This window comes from Centrocercus urophasianus, unplaced genomic scaffold (assembly GCF_019232065.1).
Source record: "Centrocercus urophasianus isolate 14NV4802_14NV808 unplaced genomic scaffold, USGS_Curo_1.0 seq_14, whole genome shotgun sequence".
NCBI lineage: Eukaryota > Metazoa > Chordata > Aves > Galliformes > Phasianidae > Centrocercus > Centrocercus urophasianus.
This window is the reverse complement of record NW_024884586.1, coordinates 42,547,076-42,575,023: the sequence shown is the minus strand read 5'-3', so window position 1 is coordinate 42,575,023 and position 27,948 is coordinate 42,547,076. Positions and strand designations below refer to the sequence as shown.

General features: G+C 39.5%; 1 protein-coding gene across 2 annotated transcripts in view; it reads right to left on the bottom strand.

Annotated features, from left to right (window-relative positions):
* Positions 1-25,927, bottom strand: part of PPP2R5C (protein phosphatase 2 regulatory subunit B'gamma) — a 73,881-nt gene extending 47,954 nt beyond the window's left edge. Inside the window, exons 1-3 of one of the 2 annotated variants that reach the window (XM_042813337.1) lie at positions 25,846-25,927; positions 24,412-24,477; positions 11,208-11,367 (exon numbers count right to left, since the gene is read on the bottom strand). In XM_042813337.1, coding sequence (XP_042669271.1) covers positions 11,208-11,367; positions 24,412-24,477; positions 25,846-25,872 — 253 coding nt within the window. In that variant the 5' untranslated portion in view covers positions 25,873-25,927. Of the gene's footprint in view, positions 1-11,207; positions 11,368-24,411; positions 24,478-25,845 lie in introns of those variants that run through there. The other variant, XM_042813339.1, reaches the window with a different exon arrangement.
* Positions 25,928-27,948: the final 2,021 nt, after the last annotated feature.

Below are 27,948 nucleotides of genomic sequence, written 5' to 3'. Positions count from 1 at the left end.
CAAAGCTGCACAGCTCCCCAAACTCTAAACCAGCATGTCACCTTTTCTGGTATTCAAATTATTTGATCTACAACATTTTCCTACCTTATGATAGAGGAGTACATCCAAAAACAAAAAGATGCTTTTCAGTTACATAATTTGCTAATGAAGTTTTTGAAGAAAAATCATCAGGCATACACACAGCTGGCTGGAAAAAATAATGCACTGCCAAATGTAAGTTAGAGCTCTACTGAATATTACTGAATTGGATGAAGGGAAAAGACTAATTGGGATAGGTAAGAGAGGAGTATTTTACTTGTGATACATGAAGAAATCAATTAGAGTTACTGTTGACCGGGCCTGATTTAAAGTAGTACATCATGGATGTTCAAGAAAGATGCAAAATCCATGCAAAAGCTTAAGTGAAAACAGTCCAGAAATAGTCTAGAAATATTACTTACTAAAATATCAAGTGGGTGTTTTTTGTGTTGTGTTTTTCATATATATATATTTTTAATAAGAGGGTGAGAGAGAGTGGGTGGCTGTTGTATAGAGTTTTTTGCAGGGGGAGTAGGGGAGTAAAAATAACTAGACTGTATCCAAGTGTTTTAGAAAGTAATTACAGAATTGGAGAGAACTAGTTCCCCATTCACTGAAGACAGTAAAGACAGTCCATCAAGGAGGATTAACTTAAATACTAAACAAAATCCTTTCACAATAAAAAAAATGAAGCAAACTAAGACTGCAAACTTTCTCCAAATTAAAAATAGCCAAACATAACAAGTGATATAAATGTAGCTGATCTTGCTTCTAGGTGCCATTTGTGGAACACAAACTTCTGATGCACTTTTAAGCCTCTTCTCCAAGACTGCAGAGATTCAGATCATACATTCTCCCAGTCTAGACAGTAGATATAATCACAAGAGTGTCAGTTTCTATATTCATATATTCTTTGGGTATACCTTAGATTTCAAACTTCAGTCTTCTAAAAGAAAGGCTACAAAAGAGAGCCTTGTAACAAGACTAGATTTAAAACCAAAACCAAGATTGAACCCAACCAGAAAGTGCTCTGCAAGATCTTAGTAGATGAAGGAGGAAAGAACAGCTAAATGTTTCTGCAATATTTTCATATGTAGAATTTTATAATTAAATTCTGTTTCGTTTTCATATCTCAAGTGAAATCAGACTGTTCTATAGTGACAAGTCTTAGTATGATGAAGCAAAAACTATGTTTAAAATTGCAGTTCATCTGGTAACCTCATCTTTATAAGGCAGCTGCCGTTCCTCCTCTCTATTTGCATCCTTGCAGTAGTGGTCAAATGCTGCTTCTGTTTGTCAGGACCTCCCTGCAAAGACTGAAGGGAGTAGGTATGAGGGCACACAACCACTGTACTGTAACAACAAAGCAAAGAAGTAATGTTACCTCAGTTACAGTGTGATTTTCACCTTCATTCATAAGCATGGCTTGAAAAGCTAGAGGTAAGTGGTACATCCTGCTAAGGAGGGTCATATAGCTGCTCTATGCCTTAAGGCATTTTATTTGCCACCAAAAGAAAACTGAATTAGGAATTGATTTGCTAATGAGAAGGGGAAGAATATTAGGGCAAATGGAATAGTACTAAAGAATATCAGTGAGAGGAAGAAGAGGTTATTTAAACAAATTTGTGAAGACAATTTTCTTGCAACAGAATAAAAAAAAACATTAATTCTAAAAATGGGTAGCAGAAGTTAACAAATAAACAGCAAACATGAATTGACAATATAGCAAAACTGTAGCTATCACAGGTCTCCTCTGAAGCCTGCTCCTCACATCAAACTTCCTGACAAGAGGAATGACAGAAAATCCCATCAAGATCTCAGGATATATTTAAACGTATATATTTAGGAGCTAGCACTGTAGCTGGTGAATTCTCTTTAGCCCTTCAGCATATCTAGTACTTCCTTCAAAACAAATGCTCCATTTGAGTTGTCAAGTAAAAAAACAAACAACAAAAAAACCCCACAAAACAGAAAGCCACCAACAGCCCTCCTCCCAAACAACAAATTCACCTGGACAAAGCCTGCCTTTGCTTCTGTTCTGGACCTCATGTGATTTCCATGAAGACACCTTAAATGGTTACCTCTCACCAAATAAGAAGTTGGGACTTCCGGACTGGGAAAGGAGGGGGGCAGGGAAAATGTTATTTAGGCTGAATTCTAAAGATACTAAAGGCATAATTCTGTGACTACTGGAAGCACTATTCCTCAGCAACCTAAGTTAGTTCAGTTGCAGATTGCTTTCAGTTCTCTTCCTGCATTCCCATTTGCTTCCATGGTTTTCCAACCACAGAAGGAAACGAGTTGGGATGAGTCAAATCATTTCCATAACCTGGTTCGCCAAACAGCCATGCAGAAAAGGAATGGGAATAAATGGGACTAGATTTTACTGTAGCATTGATTTTTTTTTTCTTTCCTCTACAGAATCACAGAATCTTTGAGTTGAAAGAGACCCTTAAAGGTCACCTACTGCTCAATCAGGCTGCATAGAGTCCCATCCAGCCTGACCTTGGGTAAGTCTCCAGGGCTGGGGCTTCTACCACCTCTTTGGGCAACCCACACCAGTGTCTCATGACTCTCACTGTAAAAAAAAAAAAACAAAAAAAAAAAAACAAAAAAAAAAAAAACAAAAAAAAACACCACAACTTTTTCCTTTTATCTGGCCTCAATCTCCCCTCTTTTATTTTCAAATCATTATCCTTGTCCTACCACAACAGACCCCACTAAAGAGCTTGTCCCCTTCTTTCTTACAGCCCTCCCTTTAGATACTGAGAGGCCGCTCTCAGGTCTCTCCAGAGCCTTCTCTTCTCTGGGCCACGCAGCCTCAGCTCTCTCAGTCTGTCCTCGCAGGGAAGGTGTTGTGGCTCTCTGGATGCACTCTAAAAGGTCTAAAAGGTTCCTTTACTGAGGGCCCCATATCAGGACACAGTACTTCAGGTGAGGTCTCACCAGAGCAGAGTAGAAGTAGTTTCATCCAAGAAACTCTTTTTTTTTTTTTTTCCCCTTTAGGCAAAATTTATCACTCTTGCAAATGATGTAATGCTATAGAAAAGGGTCTCCTCCCAGCCCTGAACACTGAGTTCAGAAAGTTACTTGAGGACAACTGTCTTAGGAGAAGAAAAGAAAGAAGTGCTATACAGTCTAGAAAAGAAGCTGCAGCAATGGGAAAGATATGGACTCCCTCATACAACAGTCTAGCTCAATTCCAAAGGACAGAGAATGAAAAAAATGTTCTTCAAGCAAATAGAGACAGTAAGCACTAAATATTCTAAATAAGAAAATAAATAAGAAAAAAACATAACTTGGGTAAATAAAACAGATCTGAACTACCACTTAGCTTCCCTAAAAAATTCCAAACACTAAATCATAGAGAAAAGATGGCATTCTACATTCAGAGTCAAAAAAAATCAGTAACATTCACTTACTAGTACACAGGAAAAAATTAATTAAAATTGAAATTGACAAGCATTTACCTAGACTAAATTTGTCTCTATCTGCATCCCATTATATTTGCATAGTCACTGAAGCAACGCAGACACACAGACTCAACGAGACCAAGTTCTTCTTCAGCCAACACCATATACTCAGAACATGTTTTAAGCAGAAAAAAGGAACACATAGTAAGCTCAGAAATCCACACAACAAAATTTAAAAAAAAAAATCATTAAAAAGAACTGTCTTTTAAAAACATATTTTGGTGCAAAAACATACTTCCCTGGGCAGATAGCAGAGACTCTTTTTCAAGTACTGACAACCTATTTCAACTAAACCTTGTATAGAAGCCAACACAAAACCACATACAGGAGTAATATTGATGTATAACACAGATCACAAGTCATTTTCTGGAAATGAAGCTTAAAATCACATTTAAGAGTAAAATCTTGAAAGCATGACAGTTATCCAGCAAACACTCATCCATTTGAGTGTATACATATTAAATACGTTTGATTAGTAGATGTCTTATGAAAGCTATTTAGTGTGACAAAAAAGTTTAGGTCAATGAGGACCTGTGCAATGGACAGAATGCTCTCTTTATAAATGTGAGCATACTAAAAGATAATTCAAGTGATTTAAACTCTGAATAGAGAGATTAGAATATACAATTTAAAACATGGTATTGTCTTATTTTCTACTTTAATGGGTTCTATCTGGGCTTGAGTGGAAACAAGTTTGGTAGGAAATGCTGCCAGTGACAGATGTAAAGCATTCTTCTAACACTTCCAGCTCCTGACTAATGAGTAGGTGGAGAGGGCAGTTGAAATGAAAAATGGCTCATTAATCCTAGCCTATGATTCCATGTAAAGCTAACTAAAGAAAAATAATCACTCTCAGGCAAAGTATTTCTCTTTATAACCTTTTTTTTGTTCAGTTATTATTCACTCACAAAGGGTTGTTTTTTTTTTTTTTAATCTTTAGAATGTTACAAAGTCACTCAGACTGGAGAGCCGCTAAATAATCTAACACTTTCATAATGATTATTTACTCATTTGATTGTGTATTTTCCTGTACCAACATTAAATACCTACCATTTTTTTCCATGGGATTTCTACCATTTCTGTGTATACCAACATTGCAAAAATTTTAATCACTCAAATTTGATTCAAGAGCTCTTCCAGACACAAAAAGTTACTAAATTAACATGGCAAAGAAAACCTCCAGGCTTCTTTCATAGGTTACAATAAGTACATTCAGTGACAACAAAGCAGACTGATACGGGACCTTCTGCAATATTTTCATCTACAGGCTTTTTATTTCAATAAATTCAACACAAAATTAGGCTGCTAAATATACTATAGCAGCATGAACGCAGCCAGGATCAGAACAACAACACTTAGCATACTAAGTCAGTCCACTGTAGTTCGTGTAAAATGGAGAAAACATCATCTGTTTGACAGCACTGCATTCAGTGATGCTTTGCATGACAATGAATTTGTTTTGCCTCAGTGTTCTGCCTATTAAATGCATTACATCTCAGGGCAAATTATCTTTTGGAGCAGCATAATCTTGTTTAATCTACTACCTTACTTTGCATAAAACTGTGGTGTTACCCCCTTGCAGCTGGACAAAATTCTTTATTTGCTGTGCACGCAGATAAAAAGCACAATTCAAGTGGAATGGCTGAAGTACTGCACCTTCTGTGATGGAAGTGACATTAAACATTCAGATTTTGTCTCGACAGCTTGTAAGGATAATGCTCCTTAAAACCTCCAGAAAGTCCCTTACCTTCTAGATTCCCATAAATCCAAGAATATTACAGATACCCCACCTCTTCTACATCAAGAAAATAGATGGTAGTTGAATGAAAAATTAACACTTTGATCAATTTACCTTGATCTCAATTTTGCTTAGGTATCTGTTCCCTGGGTTGAGAGAAACATGCAATAGTTTTCTATTCTTGATCTCTTCAGAAACTGCCACTTTTCCCATTCCTCATTGTTTAAGAAATTAATATTTCTCCCTCCATCCACTTTTTTTTTTTTTAAAGTGCATCAGAATCTTAGGGTAGAATCACCTCTTCTGCAATCTTCATTCGTCAGATTTCAATACTGCACAGAGAAAGAAAACAGAACTCCCTTATACAGCCACTTACAATTTAAAAGCACTAGGAAAGCTTTTACAACACTTGCCTCCCTATCAGAATCCTATATCAAAGGCAGACAAGTTGGGACACTAGCCCTCCTTTTGCACAAAACAGAATTTGGCACACCTACTAAGTCTCTTCTTGGAGAAAAAAAATCTACCATACACTCCACATGACACGCATTTAGAAAATGGCATCCTTATGACCTGTCATTTTTTTTCTTTCAAATGGATATTTGTTATTGTTTTTTGTCATTGATAGCCCAACTTCATTACTAAAACTATTAAGTCAACAGAGCTATTTCTTCCTACACTGAGATATATATGTACACACATGCATGAAGGGGAATGCGTGTGTAAGGCATTTCCCAAGACAGCAAAAAACCCAGCCACTAGGGGAAAGAAACAACTCCATAAACAAATTAGGGATTGATTTTGAAAACAAAAGCTGAACTCAATTGTCAAATTTAAGACTATGGAAAAACTATGTTCACCTTTATATAAAAAGAAAATAGCAACACAAAACACAAAGCCATGACAGTGGCATCACAGGAGTTCACCACGAGGCTATAAAACCTATTTCCACCCAGCTTTAAAAAACAGACATGCTATAAAAATAGCTTTTTTGAGTTACATCCAAATTTACATATGCATGACTAACACTTGTTCATAAGCATATCATTTAACACTTCAGAATATTATGGAGCATCGCATTCTAAGATAATTATTCTAGGACTGACAGAATATTATCATTCAATGAATATTACTTGCAGATTTAAGCTAGATTTGTGACACAACAGTATTCGACCACATCTGAAGTGTTTTATTCCACTCAAGGCACCTTAGCACTGTACTCAAGAATCCTCACGGCAACATTGTTTTGTATTTGTATTTGTTTTGACTCAGATCACATCAGTAGAAAACATCACCATTTTGTACAACACCTCTCTCAACACATTTACACATTTATTAAAAATCAGCACATTCTTGCAAAATAACATCAACAAATACAACTACGCTCACCTGTCTCCACTGTAAAAAAAAATACCTTGTAGCTTATCAACTAAAAGTACATAATGGACAAAGAACTATCTTAGAAATTCACAATTAGCATGGGAAAAAGCATCCACCTGTAATGCAAGTATTTTTAAAATTCCGTATTTTAGAATACATACTTACTGAATCACTAACCTTAAATTTTACTTTTCGGTATCAGATCTTACAGCAGAGAAAATACAGTAATAAAGGTGGCCAGTTCACTGTTTATGAAACAGTATAAACAGTTTCGGCTGCTTTTTCATTCCTTTCTATCCTTTATCAGTAACTCAGAAATCCAGAGCAACACCTCAACAATTCAACCCTTTGGATGCCAGTGTTGGCACACTGTTCTCACTTAAAAGGGGCCACTACGATCCCCATAAAGTCAAAGTAGTATTTTAAACATGTTTGCAAAAAATATTAAGCCCTAATGATTTAGATAGTAAACTACACATAGAATTCACAAATGACTGCATGAAATTCTCTTCTTAAAGAAAGTGTCTAAGGAAAAAAAAAGCTAGATTTGGAAGTAAACATGATTAGTCCATGCCAAAAGGAAGAAATGTCATCCTTACCTTTCCTCAGTATTAAACTTAGATCTGTACGATCTGAAATAGATGGAGACTGACTTTTTACATGACCTCACAGTAAGAGGGCAAGAGGGAACAGTTGTAAACAAAAAGAAAGGAGATGAAATCATCTCAGTCAGGGGAAAATTCTTTACTCAGAGGGCAGTGAGGCACTGGCACTGCTGCTCAGAAAGCTGTGGGTGCCCCATCCCCAGAGGTGCCCAAAGCCAGGCTAGATGGGCCCTGGGCAGCCTGAGCTGGTGGGGGGCAGGCAGTCCATGCAGGGGGTGGAGCTGCTCATGCAAGTTCTAGAGCTTTTTCCAGTATGTAATGTATTCAGGTGTCAGAAGTTCATATAGTTTACCTAGATTAAAGAATTTAAGTAAAATTCACAACACTAGCAATTAGCACAGTAACTGCCAGCACAGGGCAAAGCAAATCACAGACACTCTGGAGTTATTTGCTAATTTAACTGTAAAAAAAAAAAAAAATATATATATATATATATATATATATCTCTCTCTCCATAGTGCAAAAATAAACTTTAAAGAAGATTCTGTATTTCAAGTGGAGAGTTGCAAAGAACACAAACTTCAGTGTAACAGCGGTCAGATACATACAATAAATATTTGTCCATACTGAACATTTGTGCTGTTTGTGTCTCAGAAAACATTCTGAATTCATCAGTTTAAATACATCCTGAATTACAAGCCATTTTCTTAACAGTGCTAAAATAATGATAAGCTTCTGAAAGCTAAATCACCCTTAATTATTTATACTAGCTATAACCAAAGCATTAATCAGGAAGTTTTCAAACACCACAAAAAAACCACAAAACACTTGATTAGGCCCCAACAAGTAACTTTTCCCAGACAACAGCTAAAAACAAAACCAACTTTCTGTAATAAGTACCCATACTACAAATCTCAGCAAACATGGTAAAGCAGATAAGCTGAAGTTAACACAACACAAACTTGTAGGCACAGAATTTTTTTGTTTCAGTGAGAAATTAGCAAGATCTTTTCACACCATCTGACCTTAGATTACAGTCCTGGAAGCAGCCCTTCTGGGATGCTCCTGGGTTATGTGCAGGCAGACACTGCCTGTTCTACCTGCACTAAGTCAGGCGGCACTTCACTGTGCTGTACAGGGATCTTTGCTGGCTTGCAGTTTTGCTAACACACGCATGTCTCTGCAAAGCAACACCACCCCACACTTCTCAGAAATTCTGTGTTTATTCTTAGAGCATCTTAACTCATAATTTATTTCCTTTTCTTTCTGCTAAGCTATGCAGCTCCTCCATTTCCTGAATAAACTGAGGGTTTACAATGTTAAGCATAACGTGCTCCAATGAATACAAATCATATTGCACTAATAGCAGTTATCAGGGCAAACACACTGGCATTTCCAGAAACAATTTCATGCAATATCTAACGGAAAGTTAGCAGCATACCTGAAGGCTAAAAGTTGAGGCTAGTTTAGGTTAAAAGGCAAAATATTTCCCATGTAAGAAACACAGACCAAAAACCACTTAGGCAGTTTCCCCTCTCCCTTCTCATTAGTTCAAGAGATCCGCTGACCCCAGCTCGAGTCCTACAGCACAGAAGAAAGCAGCCATACTTCAGCATTACTGCAGGCCACTGAGAGCCTACCAGCCACAAGCTCCCACAGAGCTAACACAATTTTGCACACACAGAGTCAGTTCCATTCTGTAAGTTGTGTTTTTAATACGACCTTATATGAAGTACCTCACACGACATCCTACCCAGTATTTACGAATGGAACACACATCTCTTGGCCTACTACATGTAGAAGGAAGGTTTCCCAGCACTGTGGCTACAGAAATACAACTCCCTTAAGAGTTTTAACCAGCTTCCAAAACAACGAACCCAAAGCAATACTGTGTTCATTCCAATCCTTTACTCAAGTCAAACTTGCCTTAATCCTCTTGGCCTTTTTAAATTACAGCCTGGCCAGTAGGCTTTCACTGCTGTCCAGGCAGGAAACACATGCAAAAAACTCAAACACAGAACAAGAAAGTTTAGGAAGTCCAATAGCCACAAGCAGGCACATGTACTGGGAGCAGCAATTACACAGGTATCTGGCTACTATCCATGAGACTGGACATAGCCTTACTAGAAACGCAGTAATTATTACCCATCACTAGATCACCAATGGTACTAGTGTTTCATAACAAAGTTTGACTTTCAACAGCCTGGGGACACACATACAGCACCATGAGACATCCTCCAGAGCTAAGTTCAGCATCTTTTATTTCCTGTCACCTGAAAGTAGGTGAAAGGAATCACAGCTTGAAAGACAAAGCATGTGCACAATACATTGCTATTGACATGTAGATACATTGCTTCAAAAGCATTAACACATCTTACACAGATAAAGATTTTATTTTTTTTAATTCTTGTATTCCAGTCAGGCTCTCTTCTGCCACTCGTTGGTCTATTTCAACTCCAATATCTTTCAAAAAATTTCTGCACATTCACCCCATCCTCTGGGGACTGACTACCTTTCCCCCCCTCTCATCCACACTCACTTTTCTCATTCCATCTCAATATCCATTCTGCTTCCAGTTGAATACTCAGTCCAGTCTCACTGACCTGACAGCCCCAGACACTACCAGAAACACACTATTTACAACTGGACAGAATGGAGGTTCTAAGAACAAGTCATGAGTATTTTCCTCTGCAAGTGATTCTCTGAACAAAGGAGAACGCCTGTCAACAAGGTTGTGATCAAACCTTTTTCAAAAAACGCTGCTTTTATTTGGTGTAATTTGCTTATGCCTCACCCCAGATGTGATGGCTAACTGTATGTGCGTGAACTTGCCCTGTCAGTTTAAGACATACAACATACCTTTCAGTAATCTGTGGTGTTACATATTCTTATTTAGACATTCAATAAAAGAGATTGAAATTTCCGGATTAAACTGCATTTAAATCTTGAAGCCTTTTATACAGATTTTCACGCTAGCAAGATGAACAGTATTTCGTATTCTTTTCATAAAAGCAGTATCCATGGGATAAGAAGAATGCTGCAGCCTAATTTTATCTACATGAAGAGCAGTACAGTTCATGTAAGCGGGGAAACTGGGTTCCTTATTGTCAAGGAGCACTAATGCATATATCAAGAGGAAAATTACTAAGGAAAAAAAAAGTCTTATCCCCTGACATTTTCACATTATCTACCACTGGTCTGCCTAACATTCCAGTGATGTATTGGCGTTTCACTGCCAACTTTGAAGACAGGAAAGTAGAATGCACTGCATTCCAAAAATGCCTTTTTTGAAATAAACCTTTAGAGCAGATCAGTTTCTTGTAACCTACAGATCAGTGCATCCGAGCACATCTGGAAAACCACCCCTTAATTCCACAAGGTACCATAAGCACAACACACTGACATGCTAGCAGCACAGACAGTAGCTAAAACAATAAATACCACATTAGTGAGAGAAGATGCATCAATTATTATTGTTTTTCCATCACAGGCAGGAGTAAATATAATTCTGTATGATCACAAAGCCCTAAAATTGACAAAAGAAAAAAATGATTTCACCAGAAAGACACAACTCTGTCTAGTTCATGCTCAGGAAATCCGACCAACCAGCAGGGATAGACCTGGCCTTCTCTCAGTGCCAAGATCTTTGTTTGCACAAAGTAGAGTTTGAGCACGTCTCATTGAGGACACAAAATTGATGTTTTACCAAAAAAAAAAAAAAAAAAAAAAAAGACCACATATTTTTCTTTTATGCAAGATGAGTGAATTCACTTTCACATAAACCCTTTTGGGCTGAAAAGGCTCAGGTATTTTCTAAAGTGACTGCCAAGATGGCAACAGCCTGGAAACCTGTTTGCATATGCAAGTATGTGCAAGTTTGCATATGCTAATATTTAATAGATAATATGTTTTTCAGTTAAAGTGTCAGAGTAAAAATGCTTCAATCTCACACTCAATCCCTCACAAGAGTCACTTCGGTTTAGAAAGACATACCTTTTAAAGCTGGCAGTTTTTGAAGCTCCCTGTTATTGCTGACATTAAACCTTGATGAACTCTGACGCTTTTCCTTTTTCAGTACTGTCTGGGGTGCTGGTACTTTGATTTTAGATAACTGTGCTGGGGGAGGAGCGCTGTTTGATTTTTTGTTTGACACCTGTTTAAAAAGAAATGAAAACAGTTAACTGTTGGAGCAACTTGGAGCATCTTTTATGTTGTCTTTGCAGAAATAACATAAATAGAATGTTTTGACTAAAAGGTTATTTTGTCATCCCCTGTGCGCACAATTACTTTGTTCCCTATGTGTATTATTTTTATACCATAACATTCACATAGATGGAAATTAATCACTGTTACATGCATCCACCCATTTCTTCAGTTACCTGCCAACCAAAAAAATATGTTATAACATAGCTCCTCAGCTGCTCCCACCGTGTGCGTGAGAAGTCCAGGTCTTCGAGGTACTTGGCTATCTGACTTGAGCTTCAAAAGAATCAGGACCCTGTCTATTTACATCAGCTGAACTTCACTCTGCCTATTTGTATTGTGCCTTGCAGTCAGAGTCATACATTGGCCAGGGTATTCAGACTTTGACAAAAGTTTAGAAAATAAAAAGGATGAATCTTATTATTGTAGCAAATAGAGTTAGGAAACTTCAGCAGCTTCTAAAACATACATATAGCAGTTTGCTGCCTATTCAGAGCAAGTGGCTTTTACTGTAATATTCTTTACCATATTGTCACTGTACCTCTGTATGAATTAAATAACAGAATGAGAAGAATGGACCTTTTTGCTCCATTTCCCAGAACATATTTGATAGTGCTCTCACTCAAACTAAATAAAATGCATCACTAACAAAAGCCTGCCAGAACTTGAAATGAGAAAAGCAACATTACCTTTTTTTTTTTTAGTAGGAAAAGCAGGTTTAAAGTAGGCAATAGTTGACTGTTTCTAAACATGAAAAACTTCACAAGGCACTTCACAAGGACAATAATACATCTAGATACACAGTACATCTAGAAACAGCCTACAACAGGAATGTAACAACAACTAAGTGAGAAACCTTACTGCAGGTACTGTAGTTCGGTGGTTTTTAGTTTTGCTGTTTAGAAAAAAACAGGATCTTAAATTGATGTAGAAACTTTTCAAATTTGCAAGCTATTTTACATTGCAGCAAACTACTGAAAAGACACCTCAGCTTACTGAAAAGACACTCTCTCTTACAGGAGGAGAACACAGTCTCCTTTTCAATAAATGCCTATATGATAACTAAAAGGAAAAAAATTGGACAGGAATGGGATTCAGGGTGGAAATCAGGTCATAATGCTGCTACTTAAGCATTTCAATGGATTTAAATATAACAGATACAAAAGCTGTGTTTCAGTTACCAGACACTTTCATAGAGATGTATCTAAAACAACAAATCTCATATTCTGAAGAGGATTTCCAGAACAGCTTATTCATTAGCCATTTCCATACAGCTTGTGAGTGAACATGTTCAGTGCATGTAGAAATGTTACCTTACCATACATCACCATTCACAGAGTCTAAAGGTAGACAAATTGAAGACTGTCGTTTTATGCAAACCTTTATCTGGAAGCAAATACTCTGTAACCGGCAGAGAAACGTCTGTATTTCAACAATACAGTACTGTACGTAACAGAACTGTTCACGGGTTGGAAATGACTGAAAGCAACATTTAGATGTTTAATGAGAACTAAGATACCCATTCTGCAAGTTTTTAAAATTAAAAAACCAAAAATACAGAACAAATAAGGGAAAAGAGGCAGTACATTGATAACCACACGTTATCAAAAATACATTCTAGACTTCCAGTAAAAATGGTGCAAGTTTGTAAGTTAAAGGCATTTACATACAAATGACATTTCCCTGCATTATATATATTTTTTTCACTATTTCTCTAAAACACTAACTGCTGAAAAATCTTTTTTGCTGAAATACAAATGATCCGCGAGGTAAATTCTACCCCTTAACTCAAATTAAGAAAAAAGTGTTCTAAATTATCAAGTGACAAAGCAGATGGAAAAGTAGCACTAAAAATTAGGAAGCGATGATTTGCCATGCATTATGCAATTAAAGCTAATCATACTTTCAACCTATTATAAGCAATATTACTATACAAGATTCTACACTTTTAATGTTATGCTTGATCTTAATGCTGTTTTCTGAACAGGCTATCTTCCATTACCACCTGTTTTTTTGTTCATTACTTAAAACAGGAAAAGTCGCTTTCCTGCTTCCTCTATTCCCAAGCAAATTCTTAACTGTGAATTAACAAGTACTCACTTGTGCCTTTACACACACACACACACACACACACACACACACACACACACACACACACACACTATGGTAAATTAAGGTAACTCACTCACCAGGAAGCCATGTATTCTGAATTGCAGATAAATTCTAAAATTAGCCAAAAGTAGTTATTCAAAAGGATGGGCAACATTTCTAAATAGAGGCGTTGAAAGAAAGCATTTTTTGTTCCTATGGCAACTTCCAGTCTTGCAGTGATGGTTCCACGTAATTCCAGCCGTGAATCACCAGCCCTTCTTTCCACCATCAGCCCCAACTATCCCTGAATTTCAGCTGTGTTCCAACCGATCAGCCATCACACATCAGAGAACTGCCAGAGCAGCTTACAGCTCTTGGTTATGTGAAAGCTATGCTATGCAGCAATGACTGACAACTTCTGCAAGTGGCACTACAGCTCTCTAAAGACTGTGCTCACCTCCAAAACTGGCACATAACCAGCCTTTGCACTGAAGGGCATCTGAAGAAATTATGTCATTTTAGGCAGCACATCTCAGTCATCCCACCTTTTATTTTCTGCATTAGGCAGCTGCAAGCCTAATAAGAACTTAGACTACTTCAATTTTTAAAAAGATACACTGCTCCTTAGTTCTGAATGAAGACCCGTGCTCAGCTTCCTCCCCCAGTAACCAAACTATTTCAGAAAACCACAATTCCTGAGGAAAGCTGACAGACATTTGGCTACAAAGAACAATTATTTGATAGTAGAACAGTCAAATTACAGATACACTTTTATCAATACTTTCAGTAATTAGAATGGGAAATACCTGTTCTTACCCTCGTTCTGAAAAACCGCTCCTTCCTACCCAAGTGTTTATATAGTCATACTCAACTCAAAGTGGCTGATAAACCTAAAAATGTGTACAAATTACTCTGAAAAATCATCATACTGAGAAAGTGTTTATGTAGATCATAATTTAAAAACAACCTCCAGATTTTCTGATCATCTTCACTTTTAAAGCTGGAGCTTCACTTATTTTGACGAATATTAAGACTATCATGACAACTGTAATTCTGACTTCTAACTCCTGCTTTTAGTAATTGAGAAAACAGAGCTTATGCTCCTCGGTTCCCATGAATAGGCTTGACACGAATTCAAGAAAGGAAGAAGTTACTTGTCAGCAACAAGAGCTCAAGATGTAGTCCTTGCATCCCTCCCTCCCTTGTGTCACAAAACAGCTAAGGTCAGCAGGGTCCCTGGGGTCCACCTACTCCAGCTCCTGCTCAAGCAGGGACACCCAGAGCAGGGTACACAGACACATCCAGGCAGCTCTTGAAGATCTCCAAGAGATTCCACAGCCTCTCTGGCAGCCTGTGCCAGTACCTCATTATCCACACAGCACAGAAGTGCTGCCTGATGGTCAGATGGGTCCTCCTGTGGCTCAGTTTGTGCACACTCCTCTTACCTTGGCACCAGGCAACACAGAAAAGAGCCTGGGACTGTCCTCTTCGCACCAGTCTTGTCCATGTTTTAAAATACATTTATGAGACCCCACCTCCCCAGCCTTCTCTTCTCCAGACTGAGCAATCCCAGCACTCTCAGCCTTCCCAAAGATATTGAACAACTGTCAGGCAGAAGTCCTCATGTATGAAGAATGAAGTACATTAGTGTTTTAACGACACTGCTTTGAACACAGTTTGATTCCTTGAGCACCTGACGCAGGTGCATACTGACCAAAGCAAAACACTACATTTGTGACCAGATGAAAAGGACAAAGCACATCTCCAGTTACAGCCTGTTTTTAAATTAATTGATCATCACCCACCAGCCCACATGGTAACTTCAGACAGTCACCTAAGAGAAGAGAGCTGGAGAGAACTGGGAGCAGAAACAAGGGTGCACCCGTGTCCCATTTCAACAAGTCTCTCCGGAAGACTCAAGACATCTTCCCTCACTGACAGTCCCTCAAACCACCAATACTCAAGCTACTTTACCAAATAGGCAACCAGAAAAATTTGGTCAACCTCACTTTTCAAAGAACAGTCACTAATAGCACTAATAGTCAAATTAGACCAGGTCATACAAAGCCTCGTGGCTCCACAAAACCCTAAGGGTTTCCAAGGCAAACCTAGAAGAAAACAGCAAGCTTTCATACTTGGTTTTGAGATAAAGTGGTCAGAGAAGGGGAAGAATTTGAAGATGGCAATGGATACATCTGCCAATCAAGATTTAAACAACTGAATGACTAAGCACAGGGCAAGAAATATTCTGTCTCCCTGCCTGAACACAGAACTAGGCAACATCCTGTATGGTGTTTCTTGATACATATCTGGTTAGCATTAGCCTGCAAGTGTATCCCCTCTATTGAGTACATAATTGAATTCAAGTTTAAAAAGGCACATGTACCAACCCAGCATAAAAACAGAATGCTCTACACCACTAAGAACCTTTATGAGAAGCCTAGAGTGCAAGGTTTACCTACTGAAACTTCTGAACCAGTTATCAAATGATTAAAACTTCCTGTGAAACGCAGGTACACAAGGTAAAAAGCAGAACGCTCTTGGTAAGAATCAAGATCTTGAACCTGAGATAGAAGGAAAATGCTTCTACTAATGCAGATTTAATCCTTTTCTTTTTCATTTTGGTACAATAAGTAGCCCCTATGGATTTACCCTTCATTAGGATAAACAGAGGCCAGCACCCAGAAGAACCCATTTCTTGCCAAGCAAGCCTCGAAAGGGGCTTTAAAAGCTCTCTGGATTACAGATGAAATAAACTTACATTGAATCTGAAATACAGTTTACTGAAACTAAGCAAAGAACTGCAAAAAACATGAAAGACATTTACAACTTCATTTTCAAAAATCTGTGAGCGTCCAATTTGTAATTAAAACAATCAGGCTAAGAGGCAGATGCCAAGTAGATGATCAGTGTAATTAAGCTGAGTTTAAACTTAATGTAGTCTCGAGATGAGAACTAAAATCAAAGATCAAGAAGTCAAAATGGGTGGAGAGTAGCTGAAATCTAAATGCCATTCAGATATTCCCCTCTGAATAACTTCAAAGCAGCACGAAAATCTCTAAACATTCCAAGCATCTCAAACTGCCTCAGAGCTCTCTCCTTTGCAGGTCTTCATTTACTACTCTATGTTGAGGCTGCAAACAAGGTCAGGCCACATCTGACACAGGCCCAGCAGCAAACAACCCAATAATTATACCCACAACATACCTGCAAGAGTCAGGCCAGTGGCATAAGATTAGCAGCTGGCATTGAGGAAAGAGTATCAAAGTTTTCCTAGAAATTTGACTGCAGTCAAAATTCCAGATGTTGTACCATCCTAGAGTCTCGTAGGTCTCTCAGATCAAGCAATTTCTGTGTATCAATTCACCAGCATTAATCAAAAAACACTGAACGGATACACTGAAACTGAGAATGTTGAGTTCTATTTTTTAACAGTAACTGCTTGGCAATAGCAACAGTTCTCACCCTAAACTCCACACATTACAATTGGGCTCCTTCCTCTGAAAGCAGGATACACTGCCCCTTACTGCTGTCACACTTTCAGATATACAGTCATCAGTACGCTACTTTGAAGCTAAAGCACATGGGTAAATACCTGCAGTGAACAGTTCTACCTAATACTCCCACTATCATTAGTGTGCGTAAGGTGTGCTGTCCTCATTCCTTCAGGCTAGCTTCTGCAAATCCTCAGGGTACTCTATCATTGTCCACTGAGGAAAAAAACTATTGGTTCCCTGCCTACTTTTGACTAAACCTACATTTTTTTTTTAGAGCCTTTTAATTAAGAGGTAGTCTTCTCTTGGGCATCAGTACATATTCTGAGACTGCAGTGAATGACAGTCCACCACCACAACTATGCATTTCCATGTGGCACATCCTGAAACACTTCATGATTATCTTGAGATTTTTCTCAAGTTGAAGATCAACATGCTTTCCAACAAGACATTAGAAGAAACTTGTCATACTAATAAAGGCAGCGCTCAGATCTACTAAGAGAGTCTGCAATAATTAAAATTCATGCCCACAGCTGGCAAGGCATTTGTTGTGGAGCAACTAGGTATGACCTTAAACTTCAGCATCTCCAAACTGCAGAGACTCGCTGCAAACCACATGAATCTCAACATCTGTTCTTAATCACCTAGACAAATAAAAAGGGACATTGCTCCTTCAACAAAGCAGTTAAAGAGAAGCAAGGAAACAACACACTTCAGGGCACCATTTTTAATGGCAAACAGTTCTGAAGTTTTGATTTAATTGAAGATTTGCACCGCTGTGTTGTTATTGTTCACTAGTTTCATCAGCTCAAGAACATTTGGACAGGCAATGTCAGAGGAGCCTCTGAAGACCGTGCTTTTGGTGCTGGTGGCTTTGGTTGGTCTCTAACAGACTGCATAGTGACTTCTGTTTTTCCTTAAAAGGATTATTACCAGAATGATGCTTGGACAGCCCTGCTAAAACAATCCTTGCAGCTGCCCTTCCAGCAAGCATGCTCATTACTCCTAAAAAAAATCTCTCAGTAGTCAGGACGTACAGGATAGTGCAGTGATTTTATCAGCTTGTTTTTACTTGCTAACATGGCAAGAGCTGCACCATCAAGCTTTGAGGATCCACGGTATCGCATTGATAAATGGAAAGATTAGCTTTTCAACTGGGTAGTGACAAAGTTTATACATTTCAGCACAGCAATAAGCATTCACTGAGTTAACACTGAGGTGCCCACGTAGGTGATTCTGCATGTATACAGTGCAGCATTACTGCTAACTGCTCTTTGTGAATAACCCTGGAGTGCCACTAGTGCTTCGTCAGACCTAACATGAAGTTTGTTGACTGGCCTCTGTGACTGGGAAGTTCCCCACAAACAGTGAGTCTTCACACTCAAACAGTGTACTGCAGCAGGTTTTATACACAAATCATTTTAAAGGAACGATCCACATTGCTGAAACTTCCTTGCCTTTCTTGCACACATTTTTCAAAACAGAAAGTCTTGCTTCCTGCTAGATGCTTACATGCAGCTCAAATTTGATCTTCTAAGGACTTGTATCATCCTAGTTTTGTTGCAATATGCTTGCCTTGCAACACATCAAACCAATGCTGACAATTGCAAAAGGTGTCTTTGCTCACTGAACTGCAACCTTCAGATTCTTGCATTCTAACTTGACATCCATAGCTAAGTATCAGTAGCATGCATTTGTTTCTATTCCCTCCTTCTAAAACTGATTTTTTAAGCTAACTTACTCAAACTGCCTTTGTTTTTGGTCAGTGATCAGACCTGCAATCTGAGGTTGCAGAGGAACTCAACTCTGGCAATAGCAAAGGGGTGCCCATCAGCTCAGACCAGGCTTACTCATGCTGGCTTGTGTCTGCTGAACCACCACCAGCGAGCACTTGGTGCTTTGCAAGCATAAGCAACGAGGAAATATTTGTTTCTTAACACATTCTCTATAATGAAACTTCAAAGAAACAAATGGCCCAGAAAAGTCAATCTTGTTATCTGCAACCATCAGATAATTTAATTAAAAACAGATAAGGCCCTAAGTATTATTTCAGAACATTTATAAAAAAATATAGAGATGAAGAATCTGAATAAATGATGGCCTGGTTTAAATTACATTAATTCTCATTTTCAAATCTTAATTTCTCTTTCAATGACTTCCGACTTTGAAAAAAAAAAAATATCTAAAGAAACAACCTACCTTTATTTGTTTTCCTTCAAACCTGAAGGCTCTCTCCCCACAAACATTCACACTACATATACACACACACACACACACACACACACAAAATCACACAAATCCATCTGCATTAAGACCCAAACCTCCTATAGTCTGCAGTAAATTCTAAGTAAAGCTGCTGATGAGCTAAAGCTACTGTATATACATATATATATTTTGCTTTCCCAGTGGCGTCTGTAATCTTGTGTTCTTGAATCCAGTTATAAATAATTTTTCAGCCCACAAACTCATACTGAAACTTCACTAAGATATCAATACATTTGGAAACAGGAACTGAGAAAATTTTTTTAAAAATTGCAAGGCTGCTTTAACAGTAACAGACAGTGCATCTTCCCAGGTTTTAACATTAGGACACTTCTTCATATCACCTCTGCTAAGGTATCTACACTACATAACTAACGTCACTTCTACTTTTCCCCTTTTCTACATATTATTTTTAGGGAAATTAGTAAACTAACTGAAAAGTGGTTGCTGAGAGTTGGTGGTAGGGCAGAGGCATGGATCAGTACTTAACAAGGTGATTTTTTGTTGTTTTTTTTTTTTCAATCTCAAAATTGGTTTCTACAGTGGTTATCACGTAACATTTACAGCACACTGTCAATAAATCAAGCCATTTCTTGCATGGAAAGGGAACTGGCTAACAGTATATATTTTAATACATTGTGTATGAAAAAAATAGAAAAAACCTTTGTGAAACCAAGCAGGACAGCAAATCAAAACAGTGATAATGGTAACACACACACATGCATTACTCAAACCACATTAGCTTTCTGTTCACCAGCAGAAGAACTTGAAGACAGAATTAGGATTTCTGTTCTTCATTGTTCAAAGTCACCAAGCCAATATTCTGTTAACCAAAAGTAGCTTTTCCCTGCTACAAACTATGAGTATCCAGATAAAGAAATGAACGGAACTATGAGTTCAGAAGGTTTCATGCCTTCTCAAGCGAGTACATTAGATCTAGAAGCTCTCATTGTCACCTGTTACTGTGCTGTACAAAGGGTCACCAGCTACTCCTGAACCTCCCATCTCCCAGGTGAACCCCAGCCATCTGTCGTCCCAGTGCTCCCAGACCATTCCAGTGCAATCAGTTCAATTGCAATACCAAGCAGAGAGCAAAACTATGATCCAGACAGTGATCCATCTGCAGCTTAAATGCACTCCAGCTCAGGCACGTTAAGTATTAGAATCACTCTCGGTGCTTGCGATTTTGCAGCTACAGCCAACACCAATGTCAACCAACCTGTGTTCCCTGTAGCAGCAGATAGCATCAGTAAGAAGTGCAAGTTTTAGCACATACATTCCCACAGGCCAAATACAGAAATAAGAGTCTATGTGGTTCAGATCTTAACTTTCTTTCCTGTGGTTTTTACATCAAAAATTTATATACTTTTTTAAAAAAAATTTTAGTTTTTTTAAAATTAAAAAAAAAAAAAAAAAAAAAAGGCTTTTGCTACACAGAGGCAATGATAACATCTGACAATCACTTACTACTCCTTCTAGAGAAACTCACACTGAAAGTAACAAGAGGCCAACTTGGAAGATTTCTAACAACCCAGCTACAGGCTGACACAGAACCAGAACTACCATGATAGTGAAACAACAGAGGGAAGACCTGTTTCTCTGCACTCAAATGCAGCTGACCCTGCACTACTGCTCTTTAACAGCAACCTCCACACAACTGTGTGTAACAGAGCTCTGGAAAAAAAGCTTATTCCCAAGGAAAGAAGCATCTGTAAAAGCCAGCGTCCTCACAGGGAATACATCCACAAGTTACTCAGTGCTGGGATAATCACTACCCACACCTGGACGTTTCTCTTCATTGTGTGTTCTGACTACAGCCTTTGGTCATAGGTAAACAAATCCCGGAGCATTTTACCAGAGTAAGTCTCCATCCCTTCAGAGTGCAACCATACATAACAGATTGTTGTTGTTCCCAACCTGAAATACTCTGGACTAATTACTGAAGTATAAAGTTACTCCAAATGGAATAGATTCAACAGTTCTGGCAATGATTTACCCTAATCCATATTTACTAACAGGCAAAAAGCTGAAGTCAGACACAAACTTAATCATATTAGCTTTTCTCTCAAATGTTCAAGAAGTGAACAATATGTAAGGCTGGGAACTGGACTCACTACATTTGGTTACAAACAGACATGGTACCCCCTCCACCTCTACATGTACTGCACAGCTCTGGTAGCTCCAGTATTACAGAACAGAAGGATAATTTAAAATACAGAAGTCCTCCCACCCAGGTGAGTTTAAACAGGGCTTGGGAAAAAAAAAATGACACAAATTCAGATAATATTTAAAAAGTCAGTTAAATCATGTTAACATGAAAACAATTTTATACAACATCCAGTTAGGCAATGTTCTAAGCTACATACTGGCTTAAAGTAAGGATGAAAAAACCACACATCTCCTCTATAACTGAAACTATTTTCTAGCAGCTACTAACCACACAGAATACCAAGCAATGTAGATCTGTGGTCTTATCTAGCATGGCTTTTTGTATTACAGCAAGTAACCAAGGCACAGGTAATAGGAGAAGAATCAACTTCTGTTTTTTTTCCTTAAATCTCTGTTTGGGGGGAACACAGGAAACAAATAAATGGGCAAAATGAATCTTGTTTTCAAATACAATGACAATGAAATCCTTTGATACGTAAACAAAAAAGTATTTATTTCAGTAGGTCACTTGCACACTGCAGCTACTGTGGAGCTTCTATACATACTTGTGTCTCTTTGTAAAATTCAGCAGAAGTACACAAGTACCAGCTTAAGTCCTTTCTATCGCTCTTCAGCAACTGCATGCCTACCAGTAAAGCCTGGTATGATTTCAAAACACTTCTCAGACTTGCTGGGTAGCTCCACTCAACCAAAATCTCATCTCCCTGACCACAAGACAGAAAAAGCACTCGTTTATTCCTGTGAACTGTTGAGATCCATTTATATCTTCATCTACAGAAGTCCAAGGCATAATGAATTTAGCTGAGTGTTATAAATTTAGTTAGGTGTTTATAAATAAAGTATTTGTGGGATGCTGCTGCTTGTGCTGTCCCCTGTTCTTTGTACAACAGACAGTTTCTAGTCTTTACTATCTGCCATTTGCATTACATTCATCTGCATTAAATTCATACCCATTAAATATAATTTTGCTGAAAAAATATGACACAAACCTTTGTATTTCTAAACCTAGAGTCCACAGCAGTTTCTTTAAAGAGCCATGTTAAAACACTGGTACAAGGAAACAAAAGGACAACCTTTGTTACAGAAAAAAAATCTTAAAAAAAGCCCATATCAATAGTATATTCCAGAGCATTGCTATATTTGCTGTTCTATACTTCCTTATGCTAAGGAATAGTTTCCCTTCTGCACATCTAAGTGTCAGCTAACATACACTTTGGTTACAGCCAGCCACATTAGAATGCAAACTTCATATTACTACTTGGGTGCAATTACCCTATTAATTAAGTTAATGAGTGAGGCACTGAGGTGCTCAAAACTGTCTGGAGGCTAAACAATGCCCACTGGGAATGACAATCACAGTATATGCACCAGTCACAATCTCAGCAGCACACAGGTCCCTTTCCCACTCTGCCCCCACTCACACAATAACAAAGCATCATCACAGACTTAAGCTAACTGTACTTCCACATTGGGAAGGCCAACTGAAACAGAAAAATGCATGAACATATTCTGTTGAGTTTAATCTCTTTCTTTTTTAATATTCAAAATATGGAAAAGCTTTATCTGCAAATATAGAAGGAAAGGAATCTAGATGGGCATTTTCAGTTAACATTTAAATCACACTACTAGCTCCAGTGGCAGCTTTACACACTGTCCTTGAAGGACCAAGAAAATCAGTTCTGGTCTCAGCAGCATGTCATTCAGAAACACAAGAAAATGAGTTATCAACCAATATATAGCAAAGGTACCAGTAATCACAATCCTTACAATTGCACAGGAACCAAGATTCAAGTCAAGAAGTAATACTCTTCTTTTTAATGCCATAGCAATATACCATAACTACAAAACACATCATGTTCATTTGCACTGTTATGAACATTTACATCCTGCTACTATCCTGATCTCATTCCAAGAGTTTTTTCTCCTAGTAGCCAAGAAATCAGCTCTTTCCACAGAAATTCAGTCATAATTTTTTTTGCAAGTTAAAAGAAAGTTTATAAGTTTTAATGGTTATATCATCTGATGTCAGTAGCATATATCTTTCTGCACAATAAATGAAAACTCGCTTGCATCAGAAGGAACAGACTTCTGCAAGCCAAACACTTCCCTCCCCTCCTGTCCATCCCCCACCCCCATACACCAGTAATCACGTGGGGAATGGAAAAAATGGTAAAGCTGGATGAGCAGCAGGACATGCAGTTTAGAGGATGAAATATACAAACTTCTCAGCATGGCATTTTACACTCAGGCTGGTATTAACTGTAAAGTAAATAAACGCTGGATTTTCTAATGAAGGAAATCTAATAATTCTGGGTTTTCAGATTAATGCGAGAGAATGGGAGCGTGTCATGAGTTAACTGAGTCCTTTCAAATAACTGCACCTTGCTGGTGGGCAAAACAAACAGCAATGCAGAAAGAAAAAATACTGCAGCAACAACTGAAAAATCAATTAAAAAAAAAGCAATACTCCACTGTATAGATATATACAGAAATTAGATTAAAAAAAAAAAAAAAAAAAAAACAACCTGGCAGCCTTTGATGAAGCATAAGGCCTCCCGACAACATAACAGGTTACTGACAACTGGCACAGTAAATATCAAGAGCTTTTGAGAAAAGAGCTCCAGAAATCACAGAGAATGATAAAAACCACAATGAGCTGCTAGAAGACAAGTCCCAAACCTCACAACAAGACTAGAAAATAAGAAAGATGTACACCTCACAACCAAAGAGGAAACAGATGAGTGATTAAGACCATAGCAAGCACACAGTCTCTCAGCCTGTGACATAAAATTAACTTCCTCAAAAGCATCTTCTCTTAGAGCACTTTTTAATCAAAGACCAGGTCAGTAGTTCCCAGAACCACTTTTCTCACAGTCACCCATCAAAACAAAACTACAACCATCTAGAAAAATTCCAAATGTTTTTCAGAATTCTTCTGAAATTTGCCTGGAAAGATTACACGCTTTAGTAATACTTACTTCATGTTCTTGGTTTTCTTGTCCATCTTTGCCACTTTTTCCACTTTTGCCCGATTTTGCAGGTTCCTGAGAAAAATTTCAGTCTCAGTTATGTTAGGTAGATTTTAAAGTTGAGATGTTTGCTTTTTATTCAATTGGGTGTATTAAAACTGATAGGACCAGCAAGGATGTTGTTTTACTGGAAGACCTTAACACTGAACTATCATTCTCTACAAAGCTGCTTTAAAGATTCTCCATCTTCAGGAAGGTTTTAGAGTTATATTTATGCCTCAAAATTGACCAATAAGGTGATTAGATATAGGCTTTTATTATTTAGCTTATAATGGACAAAGAATGCAATTGATTAGAATCACGTCTAAAAATTTCACCTTGCTGTCTTTGGGCTTTAGCCTCAGGAGTATTTACATTTAGTTCTGCCTTGAAAAAGAAGTTCTTGGAACACACATTTTATACTTCATTACAGTGCCTGTTCTAGATGGTCTATGCACGTAGTTTTAAAGCAGAACCAATGCTCAGATTCTCTACTCCCTGCACTGTACCTGCAGCTTTAATCAATCCACAGCCTCTTTGTGAGACTTGCTTTTCTAAGAAAACCAAAGTTTGAATGCATTCAGTATGACCAGCGGCAAGGATATCGGGGGAAAAAAGTTAAAGCCCAAAAGCAACGTGAGTCACAATACCCATCTAACTTCAAAACATTACCAAAAAGCTAAAAAACAGGCAGAAGGCAAACAAAAAGGGTTCAGTGGGACAGCAGCTGGATGAGACAGTCTCTATACATCACTGCTCTTGCTCTTCCCTCCTTCCCACGACGGCTCATCACCTACCACAGAGCGCAACCCAGTTAACTTCATGTCGGATTTACAACTTTCCTCGTACTTGCACGAGCCCCTTCCGGGACTGACAAAACAACCGCTCCCGGTCACCGGGGCGGAGGGAACGGGAAGGCCCCGCTGAGCTCTCGTACCGATTCCCCCGGGCACAAATTCAGCTTACAGCCGGCCCGGGACGGCCCCCCCGCACACCCGGAGCCGCCTCTCCCCGCTCACTCTTCCGCCAGCTCTGCTCAGCGCACGCTTCCATCCCCTCCCTCCTCACTCCTCCGCACGCCAAACCCACGGCTTCTCCCCTTCCCCCGGCCGCCCCCGAGCCCCGCACACCGGGACCCCCGGGGCGAGACGAGGCCGGGACCCCCCCGCCACAGCCCCGGGCTAGGCCCAGCGGGGGGACCGCCCCCTCCCCAGCGCCCGGCGGCGGGCAGCGCGGCCGCAAACAGCGGCGTGCGGGAAAGCCGCGTTCCCCCCAGCGGCACGGAGCTCCCCGCCACCCCTCGCCTTGCCTCGGGCCGCTCCTCCCCGCGGGGCCTCTACACCCCCACAACCTCCCCGTGGAGCTCGACCTCCCCCCTTCCCTCCCCGCTTCTCCCCGCCTCACTTTCTCCTTCTTGTTTTTATTCGGCATGGCTCTTCGGGCGCCGCGGCCAGACACGCGCAACCCCCGGCGGCCCCGCTCGGCGCTGCGCCCGCCCCGCGCTGCCGCTGCCCCCCCCCGGCTCCGGCGGCGGCGGCGACGGCGGCCTCAGCCTTCCGCCCGCCCCCTTCCTCCGCCGCCGCCCGCGGAGAGAGGGCAGCCCGCCCGCTCATTGGCTGCCTGCGTCACGTGAGCGGCTGCTCCGTAGCGTCACCTGGTAGGCGGGGCGTGCGGTGTCCTCCCGCCTCTCGTCACGGTGCGGAGCGGCGGTTGTCTGGGCTGCGGCCTGGGGGCGGACTGGCAGAGCTTGAGCTATCCGCGTGCCGTTCCTGCCGTTTCCCTGAGGGAAGCGACCCGAGGACCTTGCCTCAGCTCGTGGCTCATTGGGGCCCTCCGGAGCTCCCCTCTTTGCTGAGGGGCAGCCTAGGGGGAAGCCAGCGTGTAAAAGGGGAAATAAATACTTTTTAAGAAGTTTACACATCTGAAGCATGCTGGTCCTTAGTGCAAATTCACTTACTCGTCATCAGTTTGAGGACTTCCCTGTATGCTTGCACTACACGGCCTGTGTTGCATTAGTCTTTTCCCTTCTTTGTTTTTAGGTGCTGAGGTATGTGTGTGTTTTTTAATGATGTTCATCTGTACCAGAGATATTTTTCCAAAAGCAACTCTTAAATCTCTCAAAAGTTGGAATGGAAAAATCAGAACGACCTCAGAGAAAAGAAGTTGTTACAAATTGTAGTTACCATGTGGCCTCGCTAAGCCCCAAATTACCGTCAGCTGAGGGAAGACCATGGTGGTTATTAATCCTCCTAAAAACGCCAAGACACGAAACATTTAAGATTTACATTGGATGTGCTATTAAGTGCTAACTGTGCTGTGCTACTAAAGGACTGAAAAATTGCAACTTTACAAACAGCAGCAAAAATGAGAAATCCATCTCATTTCTTATTCAGCCCATGAATATCAAAGCCAGCACTAGCCAAGACCATCTATCAGCTGTCCTAAGTTGGAAGGGATGGAGAAGGATCATCGATTCATTTATATTCATCGTATTTGAACACATTGCTTTTGCTGCAAAGAACGAAGAACTTTTCTCTTTTCCAGGCACTGCGAAGAATTCTACTGACTAGGGAGAGCTGTGTCCTATTGCTTCAGTTCCCTTCCTCTCTGCGCTTCTTAAGTGGTAGGAAACAAATTATGTCTGCCTCTTATCCTTTCCTTAATCTTCTCTGGTTTGAGGGTTTAGAATTAAGGTGCCTTTATCACTGCTAAGAACCAGTCACAAATGAGTTACTACTACTAAATAGTAAGTAAATACAAGAGGAGAACATAGATTTTGAACATAGTAAGAGACGGTAAGAGAAACAAATCTACCTCCATCTGTAATTTGGAAGCCGATCAATGTATCTCCATACATTGATCAGATTTGTATGGCTGAGGATAAACTCCAAAGATTCCAGTGGTTTGTTCAATTCCAGTTTCATAGAAGATTAAACTACTCTTAATTTCCAGCTGTGGTGTTCCTGCCTCACTCCATTGCACTGATGCTAGTACTGTGCAGCCCCTTAAACTGGTCTGTATGCTAAAATGCTATGGGGTGGTTGGTTGTTGTTTTTTCTTCTCTTGAACAAGCACACCACCACCTGTTTCTGTAAACACCAGTGCTGGCCGAAGGAAGGGGGTGGAAATATGTGGCGGGGGCGGGATGTGACCTCAACAGCCTAGATTTAGATCAGTTTAAGCAGCTTAATGAGTTTCTCATTGGCTCTTGGCCTCCTTTGTGCTTGCTAGTGCTCATAGTTTTTTCCAAATAATGGAAAAAACTCTGTCAGTATCATTACCCACCTACTCGTGAATAGCAGGAGCAAAAATTGTCTGCTTATTTTGCTGTTAGTTGGGAAGAACTTGAATCGATACATCAGGCTGAATACAGATTCAAGAGATGGCACTGACTCAGTTAACATTTGGGAAGTTTTCTTTGTGACCACAGATGTAGAAACTCTTATGAAAACTTGACTCCCCCTCACCTCACTTGCTAGGGAAGGAGTCTCATTCACCAGTAACAGA